This window comes from Chroicocephalus ridibundus, chromosome 2 (assembly GCF_963924245.1).
Source record: "Chroicocephalus ridibundus chromosome 2, bChrRid1.1, whole genome shotgun sequence".
Classification (NCBI taxonomy): Eukaryota; Metazoa; Chordata; class Aves; order Charadriiformes; family Laridae; genus Chroicocephalus; species Chroicocephalus ridibundus.
In genome coordinates, this window is record NC_086285.1 from 90,798,597 (window position 1) to 90,814,773 (window position 16,177).

The 16,177-nt window shown below is 38.2% G+C and overlaps 1 protein-coding gene across 4 annotated transcripts in view; it reads left to right on the plus strand.

Annotated features, from left to right (window-relative positions):
- CTNND2 (catenin delta 2) overlaps positions 1 to 16,177 on the plus strand; it is a 680,238-nt gene that overhangs the window by 529,201 nt on the left and 134,860 nt on the right. For all 4 annotated transcript variants that reach the window (XM_063326147.1, XM_063326148.1, XM_063326150.1 and 1 more), the window contains one exon: positions 12,070 to 12,253. In XM_063326147.1, the coding sequence (XP_063182217.1) occupies positions 12,070 to 12,253 (184 nt within the window). The remainder of the gene's footprint in view (positions 1 to 12,069; positions 12,254 to 16,177) is intronic.

Below are 16,177 nucleotides of genomic sequence, written 5' to 3' on the forward strand. Positions count from 1 at the left end.
AAAAAGCATATATTCCATTCCTGAAAAAAAATATAAGATACTTGAACATAATGTGGCTTTCAAAGAAGCACTAGTTGTCCAAGTGTATTTGGCCCGTGGTTGGGTTGGACAGTAAAAATTTTTCATTTACTTTCCAGATTTTGGATTCCAGTATTCATTAATGTTATCTTTAATTTCAGCTATGGCCCGTTTGTGTTTTGGCTTGGTTGGTCCTCTGTTGCCACCCCATGTTATGCAACATTATTATGTAGTTGGTTTACGTTTCTGTTCCCTTTTTAGTAGATGCCACATATTTATAATGAGGTATTTATAACCTGTCAGTGGTGTAACCTGTCTGTCAGTGTTACTGAAAGCAGTTATATGTTGTCCTCCTTATATCTACCAGGTCTGAGGTAACCGCTGCAGTTTAAACCTCCTTTTGATTGCATACTGCTTATTAGTGTCTGCGTAAATTGTTGGCAGGTTGGTCAAGACACTCCAGAAGGTCCCTTTGAGCCTTGTGTGTGTCTTTGCTCATCAGCGTAATTGCATGTTAGTGAGCTTGCAGTGATGTGTAAAGCAGGTTTAAGGGGATATTCTATTTAAATGGACCTTTTGGCTTACTTCAGTAGAAGATTTATTACGGGGTTTTTTGGTTGTCTGGTGGTTCTTTTAGGTAATTCTGGTCATTTCTTTAGAATTTATAGCTTCCTAGTAAAATGGCAATTCTTCTTTTGGGGGTTCCCAAAGTCAAAATCACGTGCCGGTAGTTGTTTCCTATTTGTGATGTTATTTTCTAATTGGTTTTTGTAAGGTATTACACTTGTGATTTTTTGTATAGTAAGTCATTTTTAACAATATTATGGCAAAGGGATAACTCTCTCATACTTCGGATCTTGAAGCAGTGTATCAATTTAATAATTTTCTGCAAAAGTGCCCTTGACATTAGCTTAGTTACTGGAGTGTGTAAACACAGATGTGAAATTTTATTGTGATAGAAACTTTTCATTTAGAGGTGGCAACTCTTTGTAGCCCTATTGCTCTTTGGAAATTTGATTTGAAAATGAGTCAAGGCTGTTTTATCCCACTGCGAGGTGACTTTCCCACAGACTTAACAAGAAACGAACTCTTCCATGAGCTGCGTTCTTATAGTACTTCACCTTGATGTAATTCTTACAATTCTCTTAAACCCCCTTTTTTGCAGGTTTATATTGGATGTCGTTCCAGTGTTGTTCATATTAAATATCCCATTTTTCAATTATATTCAAGTTTTGTAATGGAGCAATGCAAATATAAGGAAGCCTGGCCAGTGAAAGCCCTAATTAATTTGCAGCTTTTGATGTTTAGTATAAAAAGAAAGGTAGGAAGAAAAATGTGTAAAGTGGGTTGCTTTTGGAACCAACGAGAGGATTTCAGCATTACATTAACTGAAAATTAGATTATAAATATATAATATGTTTTAGGTTCAGATACGTATCCTGGATATCACAAACTTTTCAAACAGACAACGTGAAAAGCCTTCTATGTGCTTAAATTGTCGTGATGGTGTAACCATGGTAACACTGCTGCCACAAGGTTGACGTAAATTTTGTTCAATATACGCTCAGCTAAGAGAATAAGACTGCCAAATAGCATTTGGGGCACATAACTCTATGTAGCTCAAGAAAATGGAGAAACGGGATAAGTGCAGGAAGTATACGAGTGCCTCTTAAGATGCAGCTCTGTGAATTAGCTTCTCCCCTGCCTCCCAACATCCAATCACGATGTCCTGTCAAGTCAAGGAAATTAGGAAGGTTAAGCTCGGAGACAGATAACTGCTAGCAGAAAACACAGCTTTCAGAAGTGCTTGTTTTGATTTTGGCAAGAAAAGCAGTTCATTCGTTTCTGGCTTAGTTTCTCCTCTGCAGATAAGCAAGTTCTCTGTAATAAGTTTAAACCAGTGCTTTGAGGAACTTGCCAAGCACAGAGACAGGTGACTTACAGACTTCAGGCTTAATAATTTTTTAAATAATAGATTTAGGATAATATTCACAATTTTAGTCACTAAAATTTGCTTATATGTTTTAAATGCTTTTCATTCAGAAGGGAGATTTGAAGGGTACTAGCTCTAATACATCTTTCCCACTCTTTCTTTAAATTGATGCAAATGTAAGCACAATATCCTTCCACAATCAATTTTAAAAGTTGATTAAATCTTTTGTACTAATTTACTTCTAATTAGGTGTTTTAAATAACAGTTGTTTTCAACATTAATTAAATTATTTGTGTGCTGAAAATTTGTATGTGTTTACTCTGGATTGAAGCCAATGGCTGAAGGAGGAATTACGTATTATAGTTTCTTCAATATTTCTTTCTTCAAGTCCAAAAGCCTTTTCAGTTCCCAAAGGTTACATGAGAGTTTGAGTCCCTCCCATTGCTTGAGATACTTTTAATCAAGTTATTCTTCAACCTCTGCCCTGAGTTTTGGGAGCCAGAGAATTTCATGTAGAATGCCAAAACTCCGACAAATCTCCTGCAAGTCTCAGTCTTCAGTAAAAACGTGCATTTCTCACAGCTGAAACTTTGCATAGAGTAGTTTATGGTTCCTTGCTGTTACATTTAAAATCTTGTTATGGGGAAAAAAGAAACCAAGGGTTTGTTGAATGCAGAAAAACTACTTGTTACTGCTAGCTTGGTAAAATTAAGCTTATGCCATACCATGATGCAAAGCAAAAGCAAAAGAAATGAAGCCACCTGGACTGCAGAAGCGGTTGCTAGGGTTAGTCAAACTAAAGGTCCAAGTGCCCCAATGCAACTTCAAGCAGCTCAACTTCGGGGGTCTCACCAGGGTAGTACAAACCCTCTGGCCTGTTGCTAGCAATGGCAGTGGCATGGTTAGTGGGCTACAGGGCCACTCTGCTTTTCCACCCCAATAGTCAGGTACTTTCAGTTTAACAGCGAGTCTTCAAAAACAGCTATTGCATCATCATAATTTTTAGAAAATACTTGAAATACCTATTTGTGCTTCTCCAGACTGACGTTTCAGGCAGCGGATGTGCTATAACAAGGTACAGCCGTGTAAGGAACAACACTGTTGTACTTCACAGTACGATTCTACAGTCTGGTAAAGTTTAAATTTTAGATTTTAGCATCACCTATAAAAAACATTGTCAACATTTCTAGAAATGTGGAAGTGATTTTCAGACTAATTCAGAGCAGAAATTAATTGGTATTTTTATAAATGCCAGTGAGTTCATCCTGTGAACCGGTTGTGCAATCACCTACTGAGACACCAACCCTTCATAGCCATTTTCCTTGCAAGCCGGGAAGGTAAACAGGCGTACAGCTTACACCCCTAAGTTGTTGGGAAACTGATTTCCAACCTATAGGCTACGACATCTTCAAGAAATTCCAGAGCCATTCAAAACACATCCTATTTATAGCTCATATGTAACGGCAAATCTAAAAGTAATTTAATAAATCGGGTAATTTTGCTCCAGAAATGATTCTGTCTTATCAAATAACACTTATGCAAACAATATTGACAGTTCAGCTGGATCATTTTATACAAAATCTATTACAATTTACTGTCTAATTATAAAACAGTCTTTGCCCCCTTTCTCAATATGCTGTCACTGTTTTGGCTCTGAAAATGGGAAAACCCACTGATAGGATTTGTTGTATTCATGAAGGGTCATTCTCAAATATTTTGTGAATTATCAGATTAACTCCTTCACCCCCTGCTGCTCCCAATCAAATAAGGAGAGGTTTTAAAAGAGATGTCTTCTAAAATCTTCTGCCCTGCTTTCTTAGCAACAGGCTGGGGCACTGATCTATCGCATAAGGTGTTGCATTGAAAGTAGTGTTATAGGTAAAAGGGAACATAGTGATAAAACAGCGATACAAAACCTTCCCCAAGCTGGCAGTGCCTGTTTCCCTGGAGAGTAAACGGGGGAGAGCCAGAACAAGTCCCCAAGGTGCCCAGGTCTCCGCCGGGAGCAGCGCGATGCCCCTGGCAGGGGAGTCCCTCTCTCCTCACTCTTGGGGGTCTGTTTGCGGCTGGTTTCATCAGTTTTCGCATCACAGCCTGCCTCCTCCTCCTTGCTTCCCCGGCAAATTCCCATTCCGTTGTCCTGAATTTACCACACTCGCTCTCAGCACAAAAGCCAAGGTGGTCCCTTTTCGCTCACCTTTTCTCTCTGGCACTGGGGTCGCTCCCGTGTATGAACCACATCAGCTTCCAAGTCTAAATGGGAAGGAACTATTTTTCCCTTGTACAACCAGTGAGATGCATCTTCTTTGGAAAATTCATTCAAGCTGTTTTGATTCATACGGCAATGAAACCAATTTCATAATTTGCTTGTTAATATACTACGTAAATGATTTTCTTTTTTTTTTTCTTCTTTCTTCGTTTTTTTTTTTTAGTTTGGTCAAATGTAGGTTTAAGAGGAAATATCAAACAAGGCAATCTGGAGTGATAAATAGGGGACATCTGTTGCAGCATATGGCTTGACATAACAGCTGCATTGAACTTTTTCAGCAAGTAGTAATCCTTTGGAAAAATTCAGCTGAGCATATAATTTTGATGCCCCTGCCTGAATGATGGACTATTAAAACACTTGCAGTTTAAAGTCAATCTGAAGTTTGAAATGTTGACCACTTGCAACACAGAATACTTAAATTTTATTTTGAAAATAGTTTTTGTTAGAAACAGATATGAATATTTCACTTTTTTTTTTTTTTACAAAATTAAAGTTTGAGGATACACTGAAACATTTTAATTTTGTGATGAAGTTACTTTTTTCACTGTGGCCACTAATTTTTTACTTTTAGGTTCAGAGGCCAACCTCCTATCTTCCCTTCCAAACAATCTTATTTTCAGTGCTGTCTTTATCTTAGATAACAATTTTAAGATTTGGCTAGTAAATAAGCCTTTACTCTTTTTTCTTTTGGTGGTTTTTTTTGGTGTTTTTTTTTAGCAGCTATACACTGAGCCTTTTATTTTGCATGTCGGTGCAACTTTATAGATAGGACTAACTTCCTAATTGGTTCTTGTGAGAAAGGAGTTAGGCACTTAAAGCTGTAACTTGATGTTCAGTTTTAAGTATAACATTTTTTTCTCTTTAATAGGGTCTATTCCCAAACATATATTTTGATTTTGAGTACTAGAAAAAAATCTTTCGGTAAAATACATGTGTAAACATTGAAAAAAAAAAAATCTTTCAATGCATATATGCATTCTTGTTTGATTTCCTTGCTTTCTAATGAAGTATTTAATGGGAATGGTATTGCCCTTAGTCATGTGTTAGGATGACATTTTGTTTGAAAACAGTTGATGTATTTTTTTCCTGTGTTTCTCTCACTTAGAATTACTTGCTTTTGGTTTGGCTTCTGTGTTTTATGGGGCCAGTTTAATTTCATCAATTAAGGAAACAAGCAGAAAACCAGTCATCTTTCCACAGTAACTTAAGTCTTCTAGTAATTGCTTTTCTGCCTAACATTAAAGCTAATAACTGTCTAATATTCTTGTCTGACAGTTCTTCCTCTCCACAGTTATACGTTATTTTAAAGTGTGAAGCAGAAAGAGCAGCAACGTCAAGTCAAAATTCAGATCTGTGAGAAGAATGCAGGCTCGTTCAGTTAATGCAATAGCATTTGGACAGGATTTGTTTGCAAGCAGTATTAAAATTGGTCCCTCCTTTTTGTTTTAATAAAATCCTAGATGTAATTTCAGAATGAGAAGAGCAGTAGTTGAGAGAGAAAGAGTTAGCTTTTCAGAGGAACTGCTTATATTACTTACATTATATGTGGTCATGTACTTATATGTAGGTAAGATCAAGATGCGTTTGTTTGTCGTTAAAAAAAAATTTTCTCTGTGGAAGTTTTTGTTTTGTAAGGCTATGAGTGGCTGCAAAGGGAAAAAAATTCATCTGGCTGCACCTTCACTTACTGTTCCTTAAACTGCTGCCTGCTTATGACTTTTACTGAAAGCCAGTCTTTCTCAATTTGCACTTTTCATGGGTCATCTTATACACAGATAGAAAACCACCTCTGTGCATGTGAATAGGTGAATTACAGGCAGGTGCACATAGGTATTCATTTAGTAACCAGATAAAAAGTTATTTCAAGAAAATTGGTGAAACTTCCTCCTCTGTTACACCAATTTGAAACTTATTTTTATAGTGTGCTTTTAAGGAGCTATGAGCTGTGAATTGTCCAGGTGCCAGAATTCAAATCAACCACTTTTTGATTCCTACAGAAATTCTGCTATTGAGACCGTTTCCTCACCTTGTCGGCTGAGCTAGCTGTGAAGTCTTCTTGCACTTAGTATTAAGGAATGCCGTGGTTGGTATTCGGCATCTTTACAGCAGAACCAATGCGACACATCAGGAGCCCGCACCCAGCTGCCACGCAGCGGATCCAGCTCTGCAGAGCAGCGTTGTGATTACGGGGGGGCTCCAAGTGTCAAAGCTGCAGTAAAGAGCCAGCACGTGACTTCTCTAGAGCTTGGGGTAGAAGGTGCTTTTCCTAAAGACTCCAGAAAAAGATCCCTTGTGCTTGGCTTCTGCGCAGGGTGTTTAGCTCGCAGATTTCAATCTTAATTGTCGTGTTCATGAGGGAAGCTGCCTGTAGTACCCGTGTGCCTTCAGTATATAAACAAAAAGGCCTGCCAACGCTGTGTTCGGTGGATGCCGGATCTCCCAGCTCTACCAAATGGCATTCTTCATCAGTCCATGACCAAACTATTAAATTAAGATGGAAAAGAAAAACCTAGATGAGTTGGAAAGACTTTAGATTTTTATTTTCAACAAAGAGTATTAAATAAGCAAAATCTTGGTATAAATTTAGGACTGACTTAAGCATACCAAATTGAGAAGAATCGAACTCTTGTTTCTCCCAATAGTACTTGTTTACTTATGATCCTTCTGTCCTGTAATTTATTTGGCAAAGTACATCTTTTGCAGCACAATAGAAAAATAAAATACGTAGTGGCAGTGTGGCAGGAGCAATGATTTTTGGAAAAGCTAACTTTTCCAGTTTCTTGGTTTCCATTTATATTTATGGTCTAAGTTGTTCTAAGGGGCTTGTTTATATATATATATATATATATTTTTATATATATATATATATATATATATAAAAAAAGTTGTAATTTCAGGTAGCGTTAATCATGCACTGAGTAATTGTTTAGACTTCCCTGATTTCTCACATGGTCTCTTGCTAGGGTGATATTTTTTGCATGGAAATGTATGATCTCTATTTTCTTAACTTCAAATGGAATAAGGATGGCATGTGGCTCATCGGATCTTTAGTTATATCTGACTGCAGATATACATATGCAAGTACCAGTTCTAAGTAAAACACTGGGTAAAAAATACATTGAAGAGCTTAAGCAGGATGAGTTTGAGCTCCAGCCCGATTCAGATATGATGGATTTTTGGCTCAGACTGCTCCATTAAATTGAGTGACTTCACATTTTTTAAATATTTGCTTTGCTTCTTTAGGGTAAGTGATGCAGTATCTATTGCAATAGCTGAGAGGAATTTATGTAAAAAGGAATGCTGTTTCTAAGCTGAAAGTGTGGTGGACAACTTCTGTCTGCTCAGCAGTAGTAATGTCTCGTCAACCTGGACTGTGCTTTTAAAAGGGTTGGTCTTGTCTTCAATCTTCTGGAATTTGGCTAAGAGAAAGATAAATCAAAGTTTTCCTGGTTCTCTGTTCTCTCAGTTTCCTCTTCTAGTGGCAGCAAACTTAAATTGCCTTAACAAAGATCTATGTGTAGTTTTCCTCATGAATGATATCTGTGCAGTTATGTCCTTGAAAAGGCTGATTATAACCTTTTTAAAAATTTCTAACCAGTTTTTAAATTTGATCATCATTATCTGTGAAAGGCCTTCTTAAAAAAGATGATTTACATTTTGTATGCTAAATATCCTGTTGAACATAGTAGTTGCATGTCCTCCGATAAGCTACTCCAGAAGATTTAACTTGGTTCAGCTAGATCTCCATAGCGAGCATTCCCGTAGACTCCTCCAAGAGTCCTTCATCTGATGTCTGCAAGACTGGTAATGGGTACTCAGATCCAAAGTCCGTCTTCCAGCTGGAACCAGATGAATCCTTTCAGTACCGGTTTCTCCTTAGTTTTAAACTCAAAATGAGATTGCAAGATATTTTTTCCGTGAGCTTCAGTTTGTTATATGTAAGGGTGAAAAACTTCAACCTGCAAATAGCCATGATCAGTCTGGTATAGCTATTTTTCTCTTTCTATGCAGCATCCAACACAACCTAGTGATGTGGAAATAGAGACAAAATGCCTACTCTGAACGCATCACAACCTTAAAAACAAGGAGGAGATAAGGTTGAATGCAAGTGATGGAGTAAGAGATGTTCAGCACTGATCTGATTAGTTCCTTACTTCCCAGTCCCTCCCAAGAGTCAGTCTACAGATGGTAAACTGTTGAGTTGGGCTATTGAGTTGTTGGATTACCAGCTCTCTTCCAATCCTTACACAGCAAGATGGGTCCCACTAATAGCACTGAATCACTGATATGCCAAGTCTGGTCCCTTCCTGTGGGCAGCTGATGACAGGGGGCAGTCGAGGCACCTCTGAGGCTATTCCAGGCTTGCTTATTGTGCTGAGAAATCCAATTCAGTCAGGACTTTCGGAGTAAGGTGGCAAATGATCTCAGTGACCAGCTCCTTACTATAGTCTTAAAGGGCATGCAGTGCATACAAGCTTGAAAAATACATTCACAGTCATATGAAGAGTGTAGGCATAACGGAAGGTGCCTCAGGTAAAAGATTTCGTATTTTTTAATCACTTCCCCTTGCAAAGTCAAGAGAATGGATCATCTTCTTAGGCCTCACATAAATCTAGCTCCAGGTCATCCTCAGCAAAAGTAATGGGAAGTGAATTGCTAGTGCCCTTTAATAATTGCAGATCCTTAATTAAGGAGGGGTACAAGGAGACACTTAAAATGCCAACCTCAGCAAGTAGCAGACTCCACTATTTGTGAGAATAAATTAGAACTTGTCAGAATAGAATTGTTTTTTCCATTAATGTGGTTGTTAGTATTCAAAGACTTAAAATTAGGTAAAAGGCATTGTTCTAGGGTGGACGAGGATTATCTTACTCCTTAAAACTGTGTGTGAGGTCCAAAAACTTTGAAGGCAGTGTCAGGCTTACTGGACAGTGCCATTTTGCTTGATTCTGCCTTGACTTACAATCATTGTGGGAGAAGGCAGAACAGCTAATTTAGTCTGGTGGTCCCTTCGTCCTCTTACTGTGAAGGTTTAATTTACACTTAGTGAAACCAGGCCCCACTTACTGGCTCTTGGGTGAATATGTGGGTTTTTATTTGGATTTTTATTTGAAGCTCGCCTGTTACTATGGCAGTTTATTGAACAAAAGCTCATGTGCAGTGCCAAGTGGATTTCAAATAGAGAAAAAGGGATTAAAGAATATTTCTGGACATCTCAACTATTGCTGAATACCAACTTATTATGATGTTTATGTGAGTTTACTTTGAATTAGGAAAGACCTAGAGTGAATAGAAAATAGTGTATACATACACATTTTTAAGCATTTTGCTAGACAGGGCTCTTATGTTTGCTTCTTTAGTATTTTTTTTTCTGCTTTTTGCATTTGTGACTAGTTCTTGAAGCCCAAAGTACTGTTTTGTTGCCATCAGAGCACTCTTTTCTGCTTCATTTCCAAAATAGAACTTCTTCACAAAGGAGCAACACATTGTCTTGCATAAGAAGTAATTCTGACCTTGAAGGGGGAAAGATTTGCATCCTGATTCACATTACTTAATCATGCACATCACTTACTCGTGTCTAGATAAATGTAAAAAAAAGGCAACCGTATTGGGTTTTGCGCTGACTAAAACCGGCAGAATAGTAGGTATTTCAGGAATAGTAGATGTGCCAAAAAAGCTTACCAAAAAGAGGTCATAGAGAAGTGAGTATAAATATCTTTATGAAGGTCTCTATTCCTTTAAATACAGTATTACTTTTCATAAAGGCATTCAGAACAGAATTCAAACAAAGGTTCTTTTCCCTTTAAAGCACCAATTCTTAAATGAAAAAAAATGAACAGTATTCTTATTTCTGCCCTTTTTTTTTTTTTTTTTTTGTCTGTAGCTGAAGTTTTTCAGGTTCTGCCTGTTTGCCACATATAGATTATTTTAAGGTTCGGGGGTTCTTTATTGGTATGCTAAGGAAATTTTTTACATTTAACTGCATAACTGTCTTTGCATACAGTTCCATATAAAATAATTAAAACATGAGATTGTATAACTGCAACAGTCTCCCCATAGAGGTAATTAATTTTAAAGGGAAACCCAAAAATGTAGGTTGATTCCTGTTAATTACACATCTCCTTCAAAACACAGAATGCCTTGAGCAAGTGGTATTCTTGCTGCTTATATTTATAAATGTCTGAGTCGATGCTTGTAAGGTCTTTAGTGGTTTCCTCCCACCCACTGCTCACTTCGGTTTTGCACGGTGTAATGTTCATATTTGTAACGTCATGTCTACGACGATGATAATCGTTCTCTGTGTTGTTTCGGGACTCAATAGCCATAGAGGCAAAACTCAATTTTGCCGCTCAAGGTTAGGTGTGGGGCCAGGCTGCTGTTGCTACCGGGAGGCAAGTAAGAAGGAGCAGGATGGGACTGTAGAGGAGAGGCCGCGTGTTGGCAAGGGGAGAGGCAGGAAGAGGCAGGCTTGCTCATACAGCTCCTGGGAGGATGCTGGCCTAAAATCATAGAACGTGTTGGGTTGGAAGGGACCTTTAAAGGTCATCTATTCCAACTCCCCTGCAGCGAGCAGGGGCATCTTTAACTAGATCACGTTGCTCAAAGCCCCATCCAGCCTGGCCTTGAATGTCTCCAGGGATGGGGCCTCCACCACCTCTCTGGGCAACCTGTTCCAGTGCTCATTGTAAAGAACTTCATCATTGCCCCTCGTCCTAGCGCTGCATGCCCTTGCAAACAGCCCCTCCCCAGCTTTCTTGTAGACCCCTTCAGGTACTGGAAGGCTGCTATAAGGTCTCCCTGGAGCCTCCTCCAGGCTAATATAAAGACCACAAAAATAAAGACCACTGCTTCTTCACAGCAGCCTATTGCCCTCTGGCTTCACCCTGCACTCATAGGTGCCCAGCACCAGCAGGCTGTTGTCACAGCACAAAAATCAAATGCGCTTTTCCTGAGCTCTGACACAAATATATAGAGGGGAATGAAAGCCAGGGTCACTTTTGCCCCCAACAATTTCTTACCCAGTCTCTCTGTGGCACATCTGCAGTGACCCTGATCCGTGCGGCTGTGCTCAGAAAGCTTTAGCTCTTGATTGTTCTTTTCTTTGGCACATTTAGAATTTTAACAGAAGTGGTTTTTTTTTTAAATTTCAGTAAATCTCCTTGTGAATTGCACCATTAAGCTGCTTGTTTCTGTGCAAAAATGGTAGTATTCTGTGATTTTGAATAGTAACATATTTATGAAATAAAAAGTGGCTTGTTGGAGGCCAGTATAATACCATACCACTGTACCCGGTTGTGAAGGAAGTCTTTTTGCTTGTAGTACTAACTAAGCTAGACAGTTACTTTCATTATGCTGAAGATCACAGAAAGAGTTAGGGTGTTGTTCTCTCAATGCCTGTCTATCAAGAGTTACAGTCTTAGTGTAAATCAGAACCTATTTTCTGCTATTAGTTTTTATTAATTTTTTTTAGAAGGAAGAAATTTGAAGTCCAAGCCCTAAAAAAATACATGCAATGCTCCTTCATTCCGCTTGTTATTCACAGGGTAAATAGGCCTAGATCATGACCAATTACTCAGTTTTTAGGCTTAGCTCTGAGAAATTTCCAGTGTTGCTGTGACTATTTGTTGCATATTCAAAGCTGTATTCCCACTTCAAAAGTGTGCAGGTCTCATCCAGCCCCATTTACAATGTAGTCTTTTTTTTCTTGACAGAAACAGCTTTATTAGGCGCACCAATGCTATGAAATATTTCAGGGTTTTTTTAAAAATGAAAACTATTCAGTCTTTTTTTTTTTTTTTTTTTTTTTTGGAGAAGTGTTAATTATTAATCATTTGCTTTTTTTTTCTAGGAGTTCTCTGGAATCTATCCTCCTGTGATGCACTGAAAATGCCAATCATCCAGGATGCCCTCGCAGTGTTGACCAATGCAGTGATCATCCCTCACTCTGGATGGGAAAACTCTCCGCTCCAGGATGATCATAAAATACAGCTCCATTCATCACAGGTGCTGCGCAATGCCACTGGGTGCCTAAGGTGAGTACTGCAAAACGTTTGCGTTGCCTTAATCATCTTGCTTCAGCTTGAGTTCTTATTTCTCATTTTTAGGCATTTGTAAAGTAAATAATTGGTTTGTGTGTCAGCTAAGGCAATGACTTTCAGTGCTGTAAGCTTGAAGTTGGAAATTAATTAGAAAACAAGCTTCAGGCCATTCAAAAAACAATCTCTAGAAGCGCTGCTGTGGGTTTTTCTTTTCTCTTTTCTTAGCAGCTTTGACCGATCTTCTCATCCAAGCTTGTATATTACAGATGTTTTGCGCCTTGTACATTTGTGCCATTTCTCCAGTTACTTAAGTGAAGTCGATATGTTCTTACTATTACACCCAATTTAATCAGCACAAAAAATAATGAAGATGTTCACAAAAAGTAACATGCCTTAAGGGTTCCAGATGCCATTGCTGGAGTTATGATAAATATATAAAGTAGATTTTTTCTGCGCTGTGAAGATGAAAAATGGATTTCAATAAGAGAGCAACCAGTTTAACATAAGTGCAGCTAGAATACTTAAATAGATCCTTAACAAGTATGGTATCTGTTTATATTTATATTTGTATGCCAAACTTGTATGTGCAACACCAAGGTGCACTTACATAAATATGTGCAACATGATCTGTCTATTCCTAAAAATCACTGTAGACATGAGAATGAAAATAGGGTGAGTAAGAAGAGTTTCAGTTCTGACAAAGACTTACAAAAGGATTGAGTCGTAGCAATTTTTGAATTCCAATCCTTATAATTTTGTTTATTTTAAAATATTTTAACGTACTAAGCAGGTTCTTTTAAGCATTGTTTGCTTTTTCTCCTTGTATATCGGAGATTCTGTAATCTGTATCAGAGACATGAAAATTGATTAGTTAATATTTTTACATAGACCACAGGAAAATTGTTAGGTGAATAGTATGTATCAGTGATACAATCTGTGTTGTATGCTGCGTCCAAAGCAGATATCCATCAAAGAGCTAAATAAAAAAATCACTATTGATTAGGAGGCAAAGTAAAATAGCAGTATTTTTTCCATATCTATAGCAACCACCTTTTTTGTATTTATGCCATTTCATCAAATGAAATGTCTCCCTTTCAGAAGTATTATCTGAAAAGTTTAAGGGAAAAAGTAATAATTATTATTGATTGTTTATATGTAATCAGAAAAGAATGAAATGTAGAAGGTGATAGCTTCCATATTGCAAATATACTTGTAAAGGACTTAACTGCAGGTATGTATATGTGAACACCAGCTATGCTGGGATACGTGACTGAAGCTAGGTGTTTGTACCTGAGTTGTGTTGATTTTGAAAACAGTTTGGAAGTGTTGCATTATGTTCAAATTACTAGAAAAAAAGTTACTCAATCACTGTGACAGAAGTCACTCCGTGAAGATGGGTGCCATGTTATACTTCTCACACTTCTGATGTTTAACCTGTGTTAAAGAGCTGCCTCTGAAAGAAGTGTCCATTATAAATTTGAGGCTTCACGGTGCTCCTTCTCTGAACGGGCATGCCCAGTGTTGGTCTCCCCGCACCATAAGCTCTATCTTCCTGTTAATTTTTCCCAACTGCTTCTCAGGGACTGATGACCATCCCTGATCCTGCAAACTTCAGTTCATCCTACCTCATAGTTGATGGATTCGTTGCACATTGGTCTTGAAATCTTTCTTCTTTGTTTTTTTTTCCTTCATGAGTGTATGTGCACGCCCATTTGCAAACTGATGTGAGCTTACTGTAGCCTGCCCTGTGGGTCAGCCTGAGGACTTGTGACCACATGAGAATGGTACGTTGCCAGATCTAACACACACTGCTTTGCAGCAAGGCTTACTACCAAGTGCTTGATGGTACGCAGTCATAGCAGAATGGCTTCTGGTCAGCTCGTGCAAAATAAGCTCATATCTGCCTGCAAAAGACTGTGCATATTATATCTCTTCAGTCCTTCCCAGGTAGCTGTAACAGCAGCTCAAACGGCTGTCCTGAGCAGGTTGGTCTTCCTTCTAAACCCAGGCCTTTCAACCATAGTATGGCTTTTTAATACCCTTCTGATATCAAACCCTACCTATTTCCCAGATGCATCTTGCTGTCCTCTCTAACAGCTTCAGATATTTATTTGGCCTTCATCCATCTTCTTTAGATAATTTCATCCCACTTAGTCTGTGTGGATGCTCTTTGGCAGAGCCAGAACATTTGGAGAGGGTTGAACTTACTTTTGCTTCACACCAGCGGGAACTTTCTTGTTTACCTTTCCCCAGTCGCTGTTGAAAATCTCTTCCTCTCTCTGAACAAAACGTCAAGTTTGAGTTTGTGCAAGGGAGAAAAGTGTAAGTTGACCTCTGAGATGGTAACTGGGTTCTCGTGTTGAATTCATGTAAGATAATGGGGCTGGAGGCTGGAGGAAACAGCGGATGTCAGAAAGATGAGAAAGCTCTATGGAGACGACTGGAGTAGCGTGTGCTCTGTGCAGGTGGTACCTCAGCTAGCATTCCTTAAATACCCACCACCTCCAATAAACTGAACAGCTCTCTCTCTTTCCACTTGTGACTAGCTACAAGCCTCATTTTTCCATTTCAAGATCTCACTGGCCAAGGGAGGTAATGTAAATCGAGAAGATGGTGGTTGCTGGCTGAGGTAGCTCTGTGTTTATCTGGTAAATGGAAAGACCGTTGTTATCTTCCATGGGAGAGTTCCTGCTAAGACTGTGGTTTGGTTGTCCTCTGCTGTTTTTTCATTTTCTCCTTTTGCTACAGCTGGTTTCGGAAGGGACAGTGGTTAGAATGCAGTTGCATCAGGATTCTCAGTGATGATGCTCAGTATCATAGGAAAAGTAGTGGTGTTCAGAATACTTGTCAAATATTTCTGAACCTGTAACGTTGACAGATTTTAGAGGCATCAGGTTGTATTACATAAGGTGTAATGCTAGCAAATATGCCAGGCAGATATGGGGTTTTTTTTTTCCGTCTTCTGTGCCTTTGGTTTTCTGATGCATTCACTGCTGAAAACTAAATAGTTCCTGAAAGGTGCGGTAACATAATCCATCCCATATACAATGCTAATAAATAGTTTGCAATGGCCATTATATAGGAATAGTCAGATCTTTGTATTGTGTTTTTTCACTACAGTATATGAATTATTATTCTTTCTTTCTCAGTTTCTTGGTGAGAGTTTCTTATGCTTTTTCAATTAAAAAGTTGCTTATTAACTACAATTTTTAGTACTCTTATCTGCTTATTCATTATCATTCTTAACAAAGTTCTTAAGTCTGCAACTCCAGTCACACAGTAATCCAGCTGAAATCAGTATGAAATCATAAGACAGCAGCAACATCAGACCTTCTTTTCCTGTTACTTTCTTTTTTCTTAAAGACGTTATTTACAAGCTGCACTTTGCATACTTTTGTGATTTGAAAAAAGAAAATAGCTTTAATACAATATTGTAATAATTAATTTTACATAACTTGAATACTTTGAAATGGTTTAGATAATTCAAAGCTCTAGATGCAGTGTTATACCTATCACTTATAAATTTAATCTTAATATTCAGCTTTCATAAATTGCCAGACCTCATTGTGACATGTATTAGAGTAATCACCCAATTTACTTGGCTTCCCACTGAGATACTAGTACCTTACCTCATTAAGCTCTGTGAAAGTTTGACTTCTTTTTTTCCTTTTGGATTTCAGCTGTGACTGCTGTATTTGTTTGTGTTAGGGAAATACTGTATATTTGGTTTATAGTTTCTGATTCATTTAGACTTATTAGGGGAATTCAGGTGAAAACTGAATTTGGAATGCCAGTTGTTATAGTGGGGGGTTTATAATCCCTGATCTGAAATGTAAAAATCAACAGGAGACACGTTGAACAATGTTGTCTTAACCTGAAGCATCGTGCTTGCTGTGGTGGGTTGACCCTGGCTGGATG